General features: G+C 41.1%; 2 protein-coding genes across 4 annotated transcripts in view; one reads left to right on the forward strand and one right to left on the reverse strand.

Annotated features, from left to right (window-relative positions):
- The window catches only part of Nahoda (DOMON-like domain-containing protein nahoda), a 46,746-nt gene extending 42,322 nt beyond the window's left edge, over window positions 1-4,424 (forward strand). For 2 of the 3 annotated variants that reach the window (XM_076429878.1, XM_076429881.1), the window contains one exon: window positions 407-4,424. In XM_076429878.1, the coding sequence (XP_076285993.1) occupies window positions 407-844 (438 nt within the window). In that variant the 3' untranslated portion in view covers window positions 845-4,424. The remainder of the gene's footprint in view (window positions 1-406) is intronic. The other variant, XR_013009554.1, reaches the window with a different exon arrangement.
- Window positions 4,425-5,228: 804 nt separating this feature from the next.
- Window positions 5,229-22,144, reverse strand: part of Bsg (immunoglobulin domain-containing protein Bsg) — a 32,221-nt gene continuing 15,305 nt past the window's right edge. Inside the window, exons 2-5 of the mRNA XM_076429908.1 lie at window positions 19,899-20,159; window positions 14,713-14,964; window positions 8,103-8,547; window positions 5,229-5,745 (exon numbers count right to left, since the gene is read on the reverse strand). Of these exons, the coding sequence (XP_076286023.1) occupies window positions 5,700-5,745; window positions 8,103-8,547; window positions 14,713-14,964; window positions 19,899-20,159 (1,004 nt within the window). The 3' untranslated portion in view covers window positions 5,229-5,699. The remainder of the gene's footprint in view (window positions 5,746-8,102; window positions 8,548-14,712; window positions 14,965-19,898; window positions 20,160-22,144) is intronic.

Raw genomic sequence — 22,144 nt, forward strand, 5'->3', positions numbered from 1 at the left:
TGTTAATGTCCCATGTTTCTTCGAAGAAATTCTTGATGGTTTGTAAACGATGTTCCTACAGTATATTTCTACATTATTGTCCGATTCACGAGCATATGTTAAAATGTCTAGAATAGTAAAATGGGACAAGGATGTCAGCATCAAGTTAATCAAAAAGTACAGAGAAGAAAAATTCAGAAAATGCAAAAGAAGATGAGTGGAGGTTCTTCTCTACATCGATGTAGTAGGCTCGGCTTATTAAAATGATAAAAAGAAGAATGAGATCTAGAACGTGCAGCCTTGAAATCGAACGAAAGCGTTGTTTCAGCGTGGACAAGGTGTCCCTAACAGTTAGGGTTCACGAAGTAACAAGCGTTGCTCCAGCGAGGGAGAGGAGCTAAACGATAATGCTACCGGTTGTTTTCAGGATCGCCTGATCGCTAGCAACGCTTGGAAGGACTACGCTTCCGGCGCGAACACGAACTTCGCGTTCGAATCGTTCGAGACGGAAGAGAAGGCACCGCCGCCACCAGTTTCGAGTCTGCCTCGTCACAGGGAGATGACCGGCAACGGTCTCGGTGGTACCGACCAGGTGGAGGGGCCAAATAGGATGGTGGGTCCTCGGGCGACGTATAGTTTGCCTCGGGCCCCTGGTTCCAGGCACACGGCGCCGATCCAGCCCGGTTACTATACCCAGGATCGCAGGGACCACTATCAAAGGTCAAAAGGCAACGCGCACAACCCGTCGAGCGGCGTGTCGACCCAGCCGAATCAGCCGGACTTCTACTTCATGCCCAGCCAGCGCAAATACAGCGGCGAGGTGGTGCGCGTGTACGTCGATTATGGCAGCCAGGCGACGAAGTAGAAGAGCGAAGATGGGAGCATACGACGCTCCGCCAGTGGCCCCCCTCTTCTCTGCTTTCGAATCGCCGAGCGGACAATTGTCGTTTCTTTTTCCTTTCCTTTCTCCTTTTGACATCGCTTCAGTGAAGCGACCGTGTGTACATAAGATGTGCAGTGAAAAGCGGACCTGCAGGAAAAGAGACTTCGCTCGTAACGAGCCCACCCGCCGGTGCTGCCCCCTATCCTGATGGAACGACGCTCCCCTCTACGAAGCAAGAATGCCACCCCTTTCTTCTCTACATCCGTCGATCGCTCTCGCTCGCGCGGGCTGTTTCAAGAACAAACCAAGCCTGACGGTTCTCGTTACGGAATAGTACGCAGAAGTGGCGCTTACGACCAAAGAGTTATCGATAAGGCGCGCCCGATCCGCGGCCGGTTCCGTACGAAGCACGCGCGGGTTATTATTGTATCTATTCCACGCGAACACGATGAACGGTGAACACGACGACGCGATGGCACCCGCCGTTGCCCGCTGTGCTCCCGAAACGTAATATGTACACTGTACTTACAAACAAGCATGGACGTTTCAGTAATAAAACGTTTGTACATTCTCTTTTTAATCGAACGCGACATGCTTCCCTTCTTGGCTCAGTTAGCCGGTAAATAAACGTTACGAATAGAGCATATTATGTTTTAGTTTTAGTGTAGCCTGTATGTGACTCTGGGTTAACCCTCTATAACGCTGCAGAATGTTTAACTTGATATTTGCGTCTCCCGTCTCTTGATAACGGTTCATTGTTTCAGCAGCATGCAGCTTTCTCGACTCCAGTTGTAGTAAACAATTTTCTGGTACAAAATCGGGTTATGGAGGGTTAATGGTGTCCCTGTGAAAGAACGAACTTCTGCACGGTGTTTTGGCGAGTGGTGGAAGAAAATTTAAGAAATAATTCTTCGCAGCAGTGCAGGATAAAAATGATAAGTAAATGGATTGCTAGACTGCGGATTTTTATGCAAAATGAAAATTGTTTGTTCTAGTGCAAGATGTAGAAGCTACATATCTAGATACTTGTTTCTTTTATTAATCATTTTATTGAGTTGAAAATGATACAATGGTATTTCCAAATTCTTCCAATGTGTTGACTGTTTTGCATCTCATCTACTCATTTTTGTTGTAAATGCATAATATCCGCAGTCTACTTATCACTGATAGGATAACATGTCCTTTGACTCTCGAAACTCAGGTTCAACATCAAATTACTACCTTGTATTGTCTCAGAGAATCACCCATTAAATTTTCTCCGACCTGTTGTCGAACACCGTGATTCTATGGGGGTAGAAGTAGCGATTAGTTTCCGGTGAGACAAGAGTTTCCTATTCGCGTAGCTGTTAGAACTAGAACGATGTTCTCGAGACTGAGTTTTCGAAAAGAGTGGCCTCCGATGATCGCACGCGTTCTAAAATGATCAGTGAACGGTCGTAAAGCGGTATCGTGGCGAGGGGACGACCGTTTTAAAAATATCCATGAATTTAGGACTCGCATTAGCTGTTGACGAGCAAATCATATTTCTGTTTCCGTTTCGTGGAACGGGAGTCGTGTGTCTCGCTCGTGTGGCACAAGAGAACGAGAGCAAAACAAGGAAAAACGAAAAACAAACTGCGAATTCTCATGGCTGTAATTGTCCTATTAATGTCAACAACAGTGCTGTGGTAACGGTAATAAGTGGCGACGACGTTCTATAGACACAGTGGTGGTTTTGGTGGACACGAGAAACAACACCCGCGCAAAAACTCGAATTTATACACCGAGCCACTTTCGAAATTCTCGTCCGTCCTCTCTCTCTCTCTCTCTCTCTCTCTATCTTTCGTTTCATCTCTCTCTCTCTCTCACTCTCTCTTTCTTTGTCTTCGTGTTCTATGCCGTTATAGATTGGATCATTGGAAACTTGTGTGTAATACTTACAATGACGACACCACTGTCGGCGATGACAATCATGTTGGTACGGATTTATAAATTATTACAATAATGGTAAAATTAACGATAATACTTGTAATAATCATAATAACGATAGTAGCAGCAGTAGTAACGATGGCAATAATATTACAGTATTAATAATTACATTTAACGTCGTTAACAACGGCGTCGCGCGCAAAAACATGACTTCCGATGTGTGTGTGTGTGTGTGTGTGTGTGTGTCTCTCTCTCTCTTTGCGTGTGTATATATATATATATATATGTATATACGTGTATGTGTTTCTCCATGAGCGATGGAATATTCAAGATACATAAGAAGTAATAATAATTAATGAATTAATTAATTAATTAATAATAATTAATAATAAGGCGACGTCACCCAGGTAAGCTTTTTAGTCCAATTCCACCGAGAAAAAGTCTTTGTGGATCGTTTGTTCGGAAGCCAATTAATAGCACGCATTGCCTCTTGATCCTATTATTACATAACTAGTAATCGAGCACATAATCTTTTTTTTTGTCGGTCCTACCGTAAAACGTTATTTTTTTTTCTTTCCTCTTCGGTCACACACACGTGCGAAGTATGAGAAACAAAGGGGTCTACACGCTCTGAAAAATCAAGCCAGCACACCCGCCGAAGCTCGCGGACGAGGAGCAAGAGAAAGATTCGTCAGGATCACGAGAATAAATGCGTCTCGAACATAGTATACACAGTAGGAGAAACAAGTACTCATACACTCGGCGTTGCATGCTTTTTTTTAATCGTTTAAGTACTATTTTTATTGTAACAACTAGGTTAAAAATTCTTTCCATCAGTCTATAGAAGTTTGATAGAAAATCACGCCCTCGCAAGAACCGTCTGGTACGCGTCGTCTTTAATGTAGCGGTATGCTGAAAACAGTATTAGTAATCGAAAGCAAGGTTTTGAGGTGTATGAACACTTTTTCCGCTGACCGTATACAGAGCGTCCACCCAACGTCGAACCTTCAATAATTTCTTCGTTCGTGGTACCACCGTAGAACTGCTGTGAACGACGGTTTTACAATTTCGTTCGTTAAAAAAGCTTTGTAGGTTCTCTCGCGAGAAGGTAGAGCTCGTTCAATCCCCTATTGCTAAGTCCGAGGTGAATGAAGATTACGCCTAAACGAAACCATAAAACTTCACAGGCAGAATTCTACCAGGATACAGAGTATAGGGGAAATATTGCAGCTAATAATGTCAGGTGGAGAACCCTATCTATTTACAGTTCTACCAAGCAAATTTGCACTTCTTGATGCGCAGACGCGAGCGACACGCGAGCAGGAATTCTAATGCAGCGATAAAAATGATCGTCTCGTTTGCTATTCAAGTATCGAGCCGCGTAATCCGTATCAACACCCTATTCAACGATAACGTATCACCTAGTCTCTCTCACCAAGTCCTACTTCCGAACTCAAATTTGCTCGGTAGAGTCATGTTTGCTTGGAATAAGGATAAACCTGGAAGTAAAGGATAATGGCAGCTTTGTTTGTTACTCAATCAGGGGCTCTCTATTTCCTTTGAAATGGAAGCGTATCGTGCCTCCAACAAAGGGAAATATACCCGAGCAAACCTTTGTACCCTCGAGTCGCTTAAATCCTTCTTCCTTAATTAATTCCTCGACGATCAAGCAAAACTAGGAACAGGCAACCATGTGTGTTCTGCTCACAGATCAAGTTTACCCTTATTCACAATTATACTGTTTAATCATACAAACGGTTATTATAATAGAAACGAATTTATTTATACGATCCGTCGCGCGTATACCAGCTCTGACGGGTATGCTGTTTCCGAATAGTTTCATTTAGTATTTCGTTTTCATCACTATCGCATTCTTTCACTCAAGCAAGCAGCATGCAATACACATCACGCATACTCTACCTCTCTCTCTCTCTCACGCTCTCTTTTTCTCTCTTTCTGTCTCGCGACACGCAGTTTGCTTGTCTTGTCTCTTCTTGTTTTGTTTTGTCGCTCCTATATACTGGTATTTCCTCCCCTTTTGTAGTACATTCCTGGTCCATCGTGCACTCGTAAGGACGCATACAACACGCCGGAGGTCGGTAGCACAAAAAAACTATTCTCCCTTTCTCTCCCACTCTCTCACTCCTCCTCTCATCCACTTTCTCTCCCGCTCTTTCACTCTCTCCGGCTCCAATTTGTCGGTCAAAGCAGTGTAGTCGAGAGTACGGACAGGCGAACATCTGATAAATGGAGTGAACACGATAGTAAGGCTTAATTTTAATTTGTTAGTAAATCGTAATATCCCGCGCACGCGTTGCTGCATTCTGTCCACAGACGAAGCCTGTTTTCCACGCAGGTAATGCACTCGAACGACCGGCTTTCGCTCGTCACTCGAGCTTTATTTATATATATATATATATATATATATTTATATATTTATATAATATTTATATAGTAATCTCTCTCTCGCACACACTCTCGCTCTCTTCCGCACGCTCGTTCGCTCAATCGTTCTCTCTCGCGCGCTCTGTTTGTTTACTTGAAAACGGTTTTTTAACTCCGTCTTTGTTCTATTATTTCATTTGCATTTTTTTGTTATAATTCGTTTTCTTGAACGACGTGTCTTTCTCGTTTTCGGAACTTATTTTTTCCTCATCCCGGCTGTCTCTCCCTGCCTCCAAATTCTACCGATCTCTTTTTCTTTCTCTCGCTCTCTTTCTTTTTTTCTCTCTTACGCGCTCGCTCGCTCGCTCCTTGCTCTCTGTCTTTCTCTCTCGCTCTCGCTCTCTCTCCCACACGCTGTTTTTTTATCTCTGTACATCTATCATCTATATTGTCACTCCGGCAAATGATGCCCACGATCGTTCTCCATTATCCGTTCTGCTATCCTGCATCGCTCTCGTTCGTTCGCCGCTTATTGTTCGCCGTTTCACTTTCTCTGTCTGACGTCGGAGTCCTTGTTGGGCGTTGGTTTGCTGCGAAACAAAATGGGTAACGATCAATTGGAATCCCTAAGCAGCTTGAAAACGGTGCAGGACGACTACGAGGTCACATGCGGACGAGTCACGCGATTGGACAAGACGCGGAGGAATCGATATGCGACGACATTGTCGCTCTGTGGCGGTGCGATAGGCGAAATTTCTGCCTGCTAACCGTTCAACTTGAGCTTTCGAGTTTTTCACCGTAACTTTCGCCACTGTACTGCCCGATAACACTGTTCAACAAATTTCGAGTTTTGTTTATGTTCCCTAATTACTGTAGGGTCCTTCTTGAAGAGTTTTTTGCGCTGATTCCGAATCTGTCCTTAATTTTTCTCCTGTACGCACAGTTTTTGAAGAACATGGCTTTTAAAAAAAACATATTTTCCAACTTGAAACAAATATTGTGGTGTTATTATAAAAGATATTGAATTGTTCTTTGCAGCAAAAGATTCTGTAGACTTTCCCGAATACAGTGATATCCAATATTAATAGATTATGATTGTTTAAACATTGTTAAACACTGATTAAAGACGGAGAGACACCACTTTTGCACCAATTTTTGAGGATATTTTTCAATTTATCTCAAAAAATAAGGGTCCTACGGAAAATCGAACTATACCACTCGATAGAGCAGACTTTTATCTTGAGAAGCCATTCTGTCAAGTTTGGAACGTCGACGTTTTTTTCGAACCAGAAGGCAAAATATCTTCGCCCGACATGAGTTTGCCGCCAGTGGCGCTCGGGCGATCTCGGGAATGTCGGGCGAAGATATTTTGCTTTCTGGTTCGATAAAAACGTCGACGGTTCAAACTTCAAAGGAGGGTTTCTCAAGATAAAAGTCTGCTCTATCGCGTGGTACAGTTCGATTTTCCGCTGGACCCTTATTTTTTCAGATAAATTCAAAAATATCCTCAAAAATTGGTGCGAAAGTGGTGTCTCTCCGCCTTTAGTGATTGTTTAAACATGTTTAAACAATCATAATGTATTAATATTGGACATCGCTGTATTCGGGAAAGTCTACAGAACCTTTTGCTATAAAGAACAATTCAATATCTTTTATAATAAGACCACAATATTGGTTTAAAGTTGAAAAATATGTTTTTCTTTCAAAGTCATGTTTCTCAAAAACTGTGCGTATAGGAGAAAAATTAAGAACAGATTCGGAATCAGCGCGAAAAACTATGTAAGAACCACCCAACAGTAGTTGTGGAACAAATTTAGTGTTGGACAGTGTAATTGTAAATATCAATTATCTTTTACTTCTTCAGAAAATTTGGATTATCTAGTCTGAAACTATATATTTATAACTGTCTGAGAAAATTTATAAGGTCCTAATATAATACTTCGTAGTCTGATTAAATACCACTTAAAAAATACAATTATGATACTATGCTGTAATAAAAGACTATTTTGGTCGGACATTACCCCCCCCCCCCCCCACCCAAATGTATAAAGAACCTGTGTGTCTCGCGTTCGCGAATCGGAATGCTTTCTCAAGTTGAGCAGATAGTAGCCTCAGGTTTTCGAACGAGTTCGAAACTGGAAGCGAGTGGAAGACGTTTGGAAATCAACGGGAAGTTTGAAGGACATTTAACTTGTATGGGATAGCGGAATCTCATGAAGGCTCCTGTTGCTGTGTCGCAGTAAAACGGTCGGATAAACGGTGCTGCGGTACTTGTCTCGAGTTTCAGGCTTCCGTGGTTGCGTCAGCTTTTCCTAGCACCCTTTTCGGGAGACGCCAGTAAAACTGAAAACGACGGCAAGTCTTCAAGGGAAACGAGGCGAGGCAGTAGCGGGAAAAACTCAATCGCGCAGGTGCGGACGATCGACGTTGTTCTGTCGGGAAGGATTGGGTCTCAACGGTCCTGTAACCGGGGAACTCTGGCGGTGGCGGTGTTACAGGAGGATCAATTGGTAGTTCGGATGGTGGAAGGGGTCCACGAAGTGGAACGTAATATTCCGTTGTGTCGGGTCCGGAAGTGCCCGCACTACGTTTGACGCGTGCATGCAAAATGATTACACAAACAACATCTTCGTAATGGTATTTTCTTAAGACACTAATCCAATACTTGAACTTTAAGAGAATACTACAACGATCTTGAAGTCCTCGTTTAGTCTTCCCGAAGCAACTAACATTTCGAAATTAGTTTCAAGTTTTAACAGTTAACATAGAAATCAAGTTTGTAGTATTTTCGTAAAGACGCGCGAGAACAATTGAAGAAAATGTATGAGCGAAGACCCCAGGCACCAGGCAGTCCCCGTGAGGGTTAACGCGGCCTAATTTGATTAGGGTCACAGCGAGAAGCTCCCCAAATGGCAAGATTAGGTACTGAAGCGAATAAAATACGTACGTGTCGGGACTCTGATCGGTGTCGGATTCCTCGAGCTCAGCCTTGTTCCGCTTCTTCTCGTAAACTAAAATGATGGTGCACAGAACGATGACCTCCGCGCAAATGCCTAGGAAGGGCCAGAGGGCGGCTAGCTTGTCTTTGACCCTGAGGAATGTTTGGGCCTCGGCCACGTGATTCTCGGAGGTGTCGGACCAGTTATAGGACACCCTACAGATGACGTTGCCGCGGTCCTTCATCTCGATGTTGTCGACAATCAGCAAGGTGCCGTAGATACCTTTCTCCTGGTCCGTTCCGATCTTGACGCGTCCTTCGCTGCGCTTGTAAATCTGGTCCCCGAACGTCCATGACACCTTGATGCCGGGACTGTGCTTGCCGGAGCACACTAACTGCAGCTTCTCGCCTTCCACCACGCTGACAGATTGAACCATGTGTGCCGTGGGTTTCGCTGCAACAACAACACACAATTATTATCTTTTCGACGTAATCCTTGGTCATCCAATATAGCAATGCTTCCCAAACCGTGCGCCGCGAAATAATTAAAATTATATGAAAAATGAGTAAATTATGAAATAATATTCTCAATATAAATTATTAAAATAATTAGCTACTAAAATGTATACATATATATATAGGGTGTGGCCGGACGGGTGGTACAACCGAGCACGGGATGACACTACATGTAAAAATAAGTCGAAGAAAAGGAATAACATTTTTTCGTTTGACGCTTCGTTTTCGAGAAATTCGAGTTTAAAATTCCGCCATTTTAACATGCTATATGTTAGGGCTGTAACTTTCCTTCGAAGGTCGAAGATTTCGAAGCTTCGAATTTCGTCTTGCCTTTCTTTTCATTTAGTCCGCGATATCCGATTTCACCGAATTTAATAAAACTCATTAAAATTTTGTTTGCAAAGTATTATTTTTTAAGTACATTCGTTATATGATCCCGAAATTTATTAATAGAATGCAATCTTTTAAATTTAATTTAATTACGAAAAGTCCAAACGGAAAGTTCAGTGTCAGTCACAGGTGACTGAAAGTTAATATTTTATTTGTCAAAACTCGTGACATGGTATGGAACTCATAAGTTACAACTTCATATGTTTCGAAGACTTTGAAATTTCGAGCACTTGGAAGACTTCGAAGCTTCGAAACTTCTAAACTTCGAAGTTCCCTTCGTTCCTTCGAATCCTTCGAAGCTTCGGAAAAGTTACAGCCCTACTATGTATCATTTCCCGTAGATTTTTTCACGCTGATTTCAAATCTGGTCTCAAAATTTGTCTACGACCTTAGGATTTTGCAAGAAATCGATTTTTGTGAACAGAACTAATGTAATCATTTTTCGTTGAAAACGATATAAAGCACAATAAAATGAAACATAATGAAGTATTTGCCGTAAGTTGAAGTAAGGTAAGTATTTAATCTTTTTAACTTACTTCTCATCAACGAATTCTTTAACTTCTGGTGATACTTTATTCTTATTTAATTTCATCGCTCTGCCTCATTTCTATCGAAAGTTCTTTGATTTTGAATCGAGTTTGATTGAAAGTTCCCATTGTGCGCCGTAGGACGACGATGATTGATCTCGGCTACGGTATATCGGTGTGAACACCACACATTGACTCGAGTGAATCGAATTCTCAAACTTCTTAATTTTCATTATTGTTTTATGGGACTTTTACTAGCTTATTCCTGGCATTTCTCTGATTAAAATGACACCAAACACGATATAATTTCAACTGTATTTAGTGGTTTAATCGACGGTAAAAGTTTCGAAGACAACGAAGACCAGCGATAACGCGGGCATTTGAACTGTGCCAGCGGCGGCTACTGTTCGCGTCTCTTTCTTTCCAATACGCTCTTCTTCGTTGCGTTCGAAACTTTCATCGTCGAGTAAACCACTAAATACAGTTGAAATATGTATATCGTGTTTGGTATCATTTTGCATTAGAAAAATGCCACGAATATGTTGGTGAAAGTTCCATAAAGATATAATGGAAAATAAAGAAGCTAAGATTTTGGTGTTTCATTGTGATGACGCACGGGCCTTTAAGGGGGTAGTATAGGCTAGATTTGTAACTAGAAAATACCTAGAATCTTACTAGAAAAAGGGGTCGAAACATGGGTCTGCGCCATGTAGTTGTTTGACATACGAGTATGTTTTGAGCTGGGTGAGGGCTCATTCTAAAGAGGAAGGTTCATCACACCACGCTCTGGTCATGATTTTAACGAGATTATGTTTATATCTAATAATATGAGGGCCCAAAGTAGAGAAAAAATCTAGGAAAAAAAACCAGCAGATTTCAATGCATTTTTCTGTCTCCAAAAGACTTTTTGAGTTATATGATGACCAGAGCGTGGTGTCATCAACCTTCCTCTTTAGAATGAGCCCTCATCCAGCTCAAACCATACTCGTATAAGGTCAAACAACAACGTGGCGCAGACCCACTTTTTCGATCGAAAACCTAGTAAGATTCTAGTAAATAGCAAATATCTAGCAAATAACTAGAATCTTACTAGATTTTGGGTCCGAAACATGGGTCTGCGCCATGTAGTTGTTTGACCTTATACGAGCATATTTTGAGCTGGATGAGGGCTCATTCTAAAGAGGAAGGTTGATCACACCACGCTCTGGTCATCATATAACTCAAAAAGTCTTTTGGAGACAGAAAAATGCATTGAAATCTGCGGGATTTTTTCCTAGATTTTTTCTCGACTTTGGGCCCTCATATTATTAGATATAAACATAATCTCGTTAAAATCATGACCAGAGCGTGGTGTGATGAACCTTCCTCTTTAGAATGAGCCCTCACCCAGCTCAAAACATACTCGTATAAGGTCAAACAACTACATGGCGCAGACCCATGTTTCGGCCCCTTTTTCTAGTAAGATTCTAGGTATTTTCTAGTTACAAATCTAGCCTATACTACCCCCTTAAACTGTGCCGGGGACGGCGACACGCTTTGGCCACGCGATCCTATTTCATTCTGTCCTTCTCTATGTTCGGCTCGTCGATTGAAGTCACGGCGCGGTAGACGCAGTCATAAAAAATAGCCTCTCTACGCTACTGAAGTCCGTTCAAAACACGGATGTTTGGACTTCGATCGAAGAATTACTGTATATGCACAGAGTAGAATTGGTTGATCATGGTCAGATGTGTCAGACGATTTCGATGCAATAGCACAGTAGTGGCCAACCTGTGGCGCATTGGATGATTACAAGTGGTGCATTGGATCCTTGCATCTATACTTATTTTTTGTAGTAGGCGGCATAACTGAATCCATTTTCATATTTTCAAAACCTGAGAGCTCTCAGTTGACTTTATACAGCCTTCTTACTCATCGATTCGTCGCAATTTTTTGACAGTTTACAATTATAGGATGGGAATTGCAGTGTTCAAGACAGCGATCGCCCTCTCGTCCAAAAGATCATTTCTCGCTATTGTAGATTGTAGATTTTCAACTAGCGTAAATTAATTAATTTAGTTGCGTAATTGAGTTATCCCTTTTCCTCCCCTAACCAAAGCAGATCATCCTACCCCTATTCCTACTTTCCAACCGCAACAATGAACGTAAGAAGGTATAAAAACTGTCTTTTCCAACAGACGATGCTCGCGCGTGAACACTCGCACGCCGCGCCGCTAGACCACTTATACGTACGCGAGGATTGCAAAGTTCTGGGATTCCACTTCTGATTTCTCGATAATGCAAAGACGGGGGTTTTTAGTAGTCAAAATCGCTAGATGAAAGATCAATCTAGGGCGCTGTTTGCCTCAAAAGACGTTCTTTTACGTTTCCGAGCAAATGGTTTTGCAATATTCGGCTGCATGTTGCCCGTCAGAGAGGCTAATACGCCGGCGTGACTGCAGCGCCATCTGACGGGCAACATGCAGCCAAATACTGCAAACCTTTTTTTGTTTTTTTGCTCAGAAACGTAAAAGAAGGACTTTTGAAGCAAACGGCGCCCTAGAGTGATCTTTCATCTAGCGATTTTGACTACTAAAACACCCCGTCTTTGCATTATCGAGAAATCGGAAGTGGAATCCTGGGCCCATGCAATCCTCGCGTACGTATACGTGGTCTAGCGGTGTGTGAGTGTTCACGCGCGAGCGTCGCACAGTGGACTGTATGCCCGATTTCAGCGGTCCAAATTCAATTTTTAAAACTTTACATAAATTGTAAAATTTTTGTGGCTTGAGTTAGTAGAATATCTGAGGAACAATCTCCCTTCATTCGTTTCCCCATTCATGTATCCATAAAGCACTGAAATTTGTCGGAAGTTTGAAATTCTGTTAACACGCTTTCATTTTTCAATGAATTCACCTATTAGTAATTGTTACCTTATTTACATACACTAACAGATTTTTGTTTTATAGAAGTTTTTTTAGTTAAGTATAAGGTATACTTTTACGAGAAATTCACTTTTGTACTATATACATTTTTTTAGTTATTAATATTTAAAGATAACCAACGATTCAGTCACTTTCTTTATGAATCTAAGACTTTGGTAATGACTTTGTTATACGCCTCTGTGCGACTAAGTGTTCATTTTTGTGCTATTGTGTTCTTTGAAGTTTTCTGATTAAGATGCAAGAAAAAATGACTGCTACTACGCGCTACTCCGTGTGTTATAGTTGATCTACGAAAAAATGGCCATCGCGCGCGCGCGCGCGAAAATCGCAGCATTTCTCACATCCTGCATGTTCTCATTCGCTATATCTTCGTATTAACTTAAATAAATACTAACTAATAATAATAAACACACAATATATACTAAAATAAGAAAACAGTATACACATGAAATTTAAATAATATACAGGGTGGGGCAATAACTATGTCCACTTTGAATATTGCCTTTATTTGTAATAATATGAAAAAATGTTATGGACAAAATTTGCGCGGTATAGAGGGGAACATGTTGTGACAAACATTTTCTGCGTGGGTGGAGGCATAGAGGAGATTTCAAGGTCAACTTGATTTTTTTTGTATCATGAATCGATAGACTATCGAATTCTGAGTAAAAATGTATCGACCTCCATATGTCTTAAATGTAATAGTTAACGAGATATTATCTAAACAATTTTCTTTCTTCTTTTGATAATATCTCGTTAACTATTAGATTTAGGACATACGAAGGTCAACACTTTTATACTCAGAATTTGATACTCTATCGATCTAGGGTATAAAAAAGGACATTCTGTTTAAAAAAATCAAGGTGACCTTGAAATCTCCTCTATACCTCCACCCACGCAGAAAATGTTTGTGCCACAACATGTCCCCCTCTGAACCGTGCAAATTTTGTTCGTAACATTTTTTCATACTATCATAAATAACGGAGATTATTCTTTGTAATAACTATTTTTAAAAAATATTTTAAATGTAAATGATTACGCTTTTCGATAGTGTACATAAAATAGACGAATAACGTTAAAATATTTATTATAATCCGCAGTAATTGATTGAAAAATAGCTACAAACTTTACAATCTAATACGCTCCTCTTTATGGACAAATTTTGCACTCAAAACATCCGTTTCAACAAAAACGGTATACAGTACACAAAGTAGAAATCTCAAACTTTAAAATGGTTGTTTTTTCATCAAATTTGGATAAATTTTAGCAAAGTTACAGCAGTTTTAATATTGAGCGCATTTTGAACTAGCTGTGACCGCTGAAATCGGGCATACAGCCCACTGTGCGTCGTCTGTTGGAAAAGACTCCCTTAAGTTGTACGGCGCATCTGAACTCGTATGTGAAAAAAATTTACGCATGGTATGCAGAAGGTTGGCCACCCCTGCTATAGCGCATGAGTTCGCTATGCATTTTCAAACTCGATTTCCTCGAAAACAAAGCGTCAAACAAAAAAATGTTATCCCTTTTTCCGACTTATTTTTACATGTGGTACCACCCCCTGCTCGGTTGTACCACCACCCGTCCGGCCACACCCCGTATAATAGGTGCGCCGCAGTTTTTTCATTTGCTGTAAAATGCGAGTGAAAACAGTTTGGGAAGCACTGCACTGTAGATTAACAGTATATTTCACTGATATTGCGTTATCTCGTTATCGGAAACATCGATTTCACTTAGTACTGTAACATTTCTGTTTTAAAAGAGCACTTCTGTGGTGTAATATGATATAATACAGGGTGGATCTATATATACTGCGCTAGCTTAAACACAGCACATAGCTTACTTCTGGCTTTTGAAGTAGTACAAGTTAAAACGGTTTTCCTTCCCGAGATAATCGACTATAATTCCAACAAGCATTCTGCGGATCTTTATGCATATCTCAATTTGCACGAATTATCTTACAAGAACAAGCCGAGGAACAAATTCGATTTACCGACTCAAAAATTCCATATTATAAAAATAGAACACTTTTATTCTAGTTGAAAGGAACTTCCATAAATGCATAAAGATCCACAGTCTCTGAGTTACAGTTTCAGATAAGTAGAAACCGCAAGTCATGGCCAGACGTCGCTGGAAAATATTGTATTCTACATCTCGGGCGCAAATTTTCATGCAAAATCATTTCCTTTTCAGTTTGATTTCCCGTCTACCGGGAAACTATCTATTTATGAAAAGAAGTAGGTCTTTGAAAGAACCGATACTCACGTACGATCCTGTACTCTGTGGAGGCGTTTTGTTGTGCCTTGCAAGAGTAGTTCCCGACCAAGATGTCGTTGCTCTTCAGGAGCTCCAAAGAGCCGGTTTCGTTGTCTACCTTGAAGAGATCCTCGTTGCCGGCCAAGGCTGTGTGGATCGGAACATTCTCCTTCATCCAAGCGGCCTTGGAGACGGGGGTTTTATTGACGCATTCCAGCGTCATGGGCGCGTCCTTTGCCGACAGTACTTTAATATGGATATCTGCGTTACAGAAGGTGAAGGACGTTAGATATCAAAGATTATATGTCATTCTGAAATTTGTATAAAAAGCACAAGCTCTAGAAACTAGTCAACGATTCCTAGATTTCATTTGGTCTAAATTCCGTACTTACAACTTTTCTTATCTTTAATTGGCACAATTACTGGTTAATCAGAGAGCACAATCGAATTAGTAGAAAAGTGTTATGTACAATAGATATATTTTGTTTTCGTATGCTAGTTTTGAAGTTCGTTCATTTTCAAGAATTTTCAGGGATCACGTTGTACAGTTTCGTAATTCCTGAAGAAGCATGGCCGCTTTATCTTCGAACAGACTATCATTATCGAAGTCCACAAGAATGTTATCTTTCGAACGTGCAACAATACTAATACATGGATCAATGTATTATCACGGCGAGTGAAATGCAAACAGAGCCGCCATACTTGTGTTCCAGTTGCCTGTGATAAAACTCGTAATGCTTCGTAATTTACAGCGGCAAGCGTAAATTGCGTTAGACACGCTAGAATGGTTTCTGATTTAACTCTCGTGCTGGATCGGCAATGGAAAGGCAATAATGTACCTGCGATTTGTACTTTCCAAGGAACGGTAGTGTGCGTGTCTGTCTCCGATAGAATTTGTTGTCTAAGAAAATCTAACGGAACGTGACGGACACGCGTGCACGAATTTCAATTGTTGTTCGTTGTTCATACATTCTCAAGGATGTTTTTCACCTATGCTGAAATATCTACCCTCCGTTGATAAGAACCACAAGCAAACAGGAGTGCTGACTGGTAATGATAAACCAATGTTAGCGATAAGCAATGTATAGTCCAGTCAATGAATGCTCATAAGGGGGGCGTAAAGATAAATGGAAGGATCACAATTTTTAACTTTGGGACTTTGTTTGGACTAATAAGGAGATAAAAATACTAAAAGTCCCTACTCCTAGGGAGGTGAGCGGGCTACAGGGAGGCACGTAAAAGTCACCTTTTTCGATTTTCCGCGTATATCTCGGAAACTATGTGTCCTAGCGATAATACCATTCCATACAAAATTAAAGCTGACAAAATGTGCCACAAGATTGATCCAATTCAGTTTTTTCGCTATCTCGCATAGTTTTCGAGATATCCGCGCTCAAAGTTCACTAATTGTGAAAAAGAAATTTTTGCTTTATTTGACTAGCTAACTGTTCAGCACAATTAGCGAAAAATTAGCGAAAAACTGAATTCAATCAATCTTGTGGCACATTTTGTCAGCTTTAATTTTGTATGGAATGGTCTTATCGCTAGGATGCATAGTTTCCGAGATATACGCGGAAAACCGAAAAAGGGGACCTTCTCCGTGCCCGCCTGCACCCCGCTCACCTTCTAGGAGTGGGGACTTTTAGTATGTTTACCTCCGCACTAGTCCAAACAAAGACCCAAAGTTAAAAACTGTGTTCCTTCCATTTTCCTCTACAACTTTTCGTTGACTGGACTAGTAACGGCGAGTTATGTCACGGAAAAGCGCCTGCTTCGCAAGAAATTGGAACAAAGCTAATTCATGAATATCCGGACGCTTCTCTTTGTCAACACTGTCTAATACGACAGTATTATATTATACAGTGGCCGAAATTTCTATAAAGTCACTGTATTTTGCGCCCGTGCGAAATCAATACGGGCCGGTTTATGTACTTCTTTAAGGCCTGGTTTACGTTGTATTTTTGTCCAGAAGAATTTAAAAGTTGCTGCATACGTCTTGTTGTTACTGGGAGCTCCAATTCAGCTCGAAATTGTGCTGCATTTTTCCTTTCCTTAGCTGCAGACCTCATTAATATTGAATGTTGTCTCTTTGACTATTTTTTATTTTCCGTAATTTTCACATAAATTGATAAAAGTATTAATCACAGTATATGACCGATTAGTTTTCTTAGCAATTGCGCGATTAGAGCAGCCCATATCTTTATAAGCATCGATTGATGCTTTTCCTTCACTTGTTAGTACTTTTCCTCTCGGCATTCTCATACACGTGAATCAAATTATAACAAACAGGATTTCTGTGAGTTCTAAAACTAATACTTTTAGAATATTCGCAGTTTTCCGTAGTTCTCTGCTCAGAATACAGAGAAACACTAAGTGACTTTATAGAAACTTCGCACTTGTGTTCTGCACCACACAGAAAAAAATTAAAAAAAACGTAAATAGTAAACATAGCGGTCTAGAGTACGCAGTCCCTCTATCCGAGTGTCTACAACGCACAAGACCAGATACGATAAATCAACAAAAATGGTGATATTTTTAAAATATCTATGAAAAAGAAGATGACTTTATAGAAATTTCGACCACTGTATACTGTGTAAAGTACGCTCGATTCGCGGTGGCACAAGCGTGGAGATGTTGATCGCAATTATCATTTAGGCTCGCGTAACTAGACTACCGCCGCAGCTGAAAAGTCGTGCGTCAGTCGAGGCGCGACAGAACGGAAACCGACTCGTACTAATTGCGTGTAATAAGAGTACGGGACTCTATTCTGTCAACGCGATCGTAGAGTGCAATTGAAAATGCGATTGCATGGCAAGAATTAAACGAAATTGGTTAATTCCTATTTTCCTTAGGTACAACTATCGTGTCGTTCAAATGCGACTGAAGGTTGCTTTTGCTCTCATTGCGTGGTTGTATTGTGTCTTTGCGCCGGTCAACGGTGACCGACAATTTTCTGTCGGTGTCGACCACGTACAATGTACGTCGTACATGCAATTTCTTACGCAGCACGAGAATATAGTCAGCCAAATTCGCATGGTAGGAATAGCAGTCGCTAAGCAATGGTTAGACAAGCGCGACAGTAACGAGGGAATCACACTATTTGTGTTTGTTTCGTCAATTTCGATTCTTAACGAAACTGCAATTTTTTACATATTTTAAACGTGCGGATAGCTTCGCATGGCGGGGATAATAATCGCAAAGCAGTTGTTAGGATAGAGCCACTGTAAGGAGGGAACAGCGCTATAATGGAATCTCCCATTCCATAAATGTTAATCACGAACAAAATTATAATTTGTTACACAGCCTAAAAACAATCGCAAAGCAGTTGTTAGGATAGAGCGACTATAAGGAGGGAACAGCGCGATAATGGAATCTCCTATTCCATAAGTGTTGGTCACGAACAAAACTATAATTTCTTACAGAGCCTAAACATATGATTCACTGACTTCACGTGGCGAGGATAATAATAGCAAAGCAGTTGTTTGGGAAGAGCGACTATAGGGAGGGAACAGCGCTATAATGGAATCTCCTCTATTTCATAAATTATAATTCCTTACATAGCATTAAAATATGATTCACTCACTGCACATAGCGGGGATAATAATCGCAAAGCAGTTGTTAGGATAGAGCGACTGTGAGGAAGAAGCAGCGCTATAATGGAATCACCTATTCCATAAGTGTTAGTCACGAACAAAATTTTAATTTTTTGCACAGCCTTAAAATAAGATTCACTGACATAGCGGGAATAATAATCGCAAAGCAGTTGTTAGGATAGAGCGACGGTAAGGAGGGAGCAGCGCTATAATGGAATCTCCTGTTCCATAAGTGTTAATCACGAACAAAATTATAATTTGTTACACAGCCTAAAAATAATCGCAAAGCAGTTGTTAGGATAGAGCGACTATAAGGAGGGAACAGCGCGATAATGGAATCTCCTATTCCATAAGTGTTAATCACGAAGAAAATTATAATTTCTTGTACAGCCTTAAAATATGATTTACTCACTTCGCATGATTGGGATAATAATCGCAAAGCAATTGTTAGAATAGAGCGACTATTGGGTGGGAACACCTATAGTCACGATACGGAGTCATCGAGAGGGAATTTTCTCTAGGTAGAAAGTTAGGTTCTCACGTATGCTCGCCTGCACGAAGCTTCAACGTGCAGACTCGTCACGACTACAACAAGCAACGCATCCTCATGCAGGGTACGCAAACATCGCCAAGCATGCAACAACCAAAGCAAGCAAACGAACTGTACCAGGTCGTTTCATTAATCCTCGCGTAGACGCTTTCGATTCGTGTTTCGTTCCAACCATCCACTCGCTGCATGTTTCAACCCTCATAGCAATAATGTTCTAATAAAAACGAACTTGCATTTTATAATCCCACGAATTAGTGTAAAATTATTCCAGGAATGGTATGCATTGTTCCCCAATTGGTCAGACTTCTTTAATTAAATTAAACTGTTACAAATCAAGCATATGCCGTTATTCTTGTACTACGACGATTTTATACTTTATAATTGTTGAAATTGTGTGTCGAAGAGGAGCTTTGGCACTTCGCATCTGTTCGCAGAGAACTCAAATGCGCAAAGTATTCCAAAGATCTACCAGAAAGGCTTGCAATCGGCTACGAAAAAAAGCACGACTTAAAAACGCTAAATAAAATTTGTTCTTTCAAAAATTAGTTTTAAAAACCAATAACGATTTTCCAGTTGACGCTTCGTTCCCAAGAAAATTGAGTTTGAGAATTCGGCGGTTGCGCGTTCTGCGGAATATTTGTCGGCTGACGCGTCTGACCATGACCGACCAATTCTACTTCCTGCGAGTGCAAACTGAATTTTCTCGAAACTGTAGCCAACCAAAAAAATCTATTTCTATGCATCACCTCATACCCGGTTTGGCCACCTGTTCTGATGCAGCCTGTACAAAAGAGCGTCATGGTACAAGTGCAACAACATCTCCCAACTTTTCTAATCTTTGGTTGGAAAACTCTCAAAGATTATTATCACAAGATAGCAGGTCGTGTTACAAGAGCGGCTGCCTGGCCAGTTAACCGCGCGAAGTGGCAAGCTGTTGTAGCAACGATATAAAAAGAGTGCAGAATTGCCAAAAGGAAAGCGGGCGAGCAGCGGCAAGCAGAAGCAACCTGGTTGCGTAAAGATGGCCATGTCGAGTGTCTCGGCATACGAACCAAAGTATATCCACAGATGAAAGGCTTCGCTGCTGTCGGAGGTGCATTTGTAGTCCCCGTCGTGGTTGTCGGTGGCGTGTAACGCCCGCAGCGTGCTGCTTCCGGTGCCCGGCGAATTGACGACTAACTGACCACTGGCCAACTCCGGCTCGAGCGACTGCCCGTTTCTGGTCCATCTGATCGGATCGTCCGGCTTCAGGTCACTGCACTCGATCGACCAAGGTTGGCCCTCGCGCACGTCCGACACCCCCGTGTAGGTTACTTTATCGGGAAGAACATAACGAGCACACGTCAAGAGGCATACCAACGCCGATAGGATCGAAATAATGTTTGGCATCTGGCTTTTTTCACAGACGCTAGGCATGCAGTTTGTCACTAAACCAAGTGCGCTAGATCCGTTTCACCGGCTCGGAACGCGAGCCAGAAACGGACGAATTATTATAAATACGCAGAGTGTCCCATCGACTCGCTCGATCTCGTTCCTTCCTCTCTATTCCGAGGATCCACGAAAGCGTGCGATCGGAAGACAGCATAATATGTGTAATAACAAAAATTAATCGTATTCTTTCATTTTCCGCTTGTCTGCGGTTGCATAACATAACCTGTAGATGTGACTGCCATGATAGTCCAGTCAATGAATGCTCATAAGGGGGGTGTAGAGGGAAATGGAAGGAACACAATTTTTAACTTTGAGCCTTTGTTTAGACTAGTTAGGAAGTAAACATACTATAAGTCCCTACTCCTAGGAGGTGAGCGGGCTATAGAAGTCAGGGGGGCACGTATAAGTCACCTTTTTCGGTTTTTCGCTTATATCTCGGAAGCTATGTGTCCTAGCGATAAGACCATTCTATATAAAATTACAGCTGACAAAATGTGCCACAAGATTGATCGAATTCAGTTTTTCGATATCTCGCAAGTTTCCCAGATATTCGCGCTCAAAGTTCACTAATTGTGCTGAAGAGTTCTTTTTCACAATTAGTGAACTTTGAGCGCGGATATTTCGGAAACTATACGTCCTAGCGATAAGATCATTCTATACAAAATTAAAGCTGACAAAATGTGCCATAAGATTGACTGCATTCAGTTTTTCGCTATCTCGCATAATTTCCGAGATATCCGCACTCAAAGTTCACTTATTGTGCTGAAGAGTCCTTTTTCACAATTAATGAACTTTGAGCGCGGATATCTCGGAAACTATGCGTCCTAGCAATAAGACCATTCTATACAAAATTACAGCTGACAAAATGTACCATAAGATTGACTGCATTCAGGTTTTCGCTATCTCGCATAGTTTCCGAGACATCCGCGCTCAAAGTTGACTAATTGTGAAAAAGAAATTTTTGCCTTATTTGACTAGGTAACTCTTCAGCACAATTAGTGAACTTTGAGCGCGGATATCTCGGAAACTATGCGAGACAGCGAAAAACTGAATTGAATCAATCCTGTGGCACATTTTGTCAGCTTTAATTTCGTATGGAATGGTCTTATCGCTAGGACGCATAGTTTCCGAGACATCCGCGCTCAAAGTTGACTAATTGTGAAAAAGAAATTTTTGCCTTATTTGACTAGGTAACTCTTCAGCACAATTAGTGAACTTTGAGCGCGGATATCTCGGAAACTATGCGAGATAGCGAAAAACTGAATGCAATCAATCTTGTGGCACATTTTGTCAGCTTTAATTTTGTATAGAATGATCTTATCACTAGGACGCCTAGTTTTCGAGATATAAGCGGAAAAACGAAAAAGGGGGCCTTCTACGTGCCCCCCTGCACCCCGCTCACCTCCTAGGAGTGGGGACTTTTAGTATGTTTACCTCCTCACTAGTCCAAACAAAGACCCAAAGTTAAAAATTGTGTTCCTTCCATTTCCACTCTACAACTTTTCGTTGACTGGACTATGATGGAAATACTATTCAAATATGCACCCCTGTTTCATTTTCCAGAAGATAGACTTCATGAGGCTACCAAGATTGCTACTTATTATCAGACTGCGGATATTATGCATTTACGACAAAAATGACCATGTACAATTTAAAGCGGTGGACATGTTAAAAGTGTTTAAAGACATCATTGTATTATTTTCAGCTTAATAGGATGATTAAAAGAAGAATACAATTTTTATTTGGCTCCTGTGTCCTGCAATCAATGCAAACATTTTTTATTTTGCATGAAGATCCGCAGTCTACTTATTATATAGTCTGCTATATGAAAAGGAGAAACTGGAGATATAGCTGCCTGCTCTAACTA

Source organism: Lasioglossum baleicum, chromosome 9, assembly GCF_051020765.1.
Source record: "Lasioglossum baleicum chromosome 9, iyLasBale1, whole genome shotgun sequence".
NCBI lineage: Eukaryota > Metazoa > Arthropoda > Insecta > Hymenoptera > Halictidae > Lasioglossum > Lasioglossum baleicum.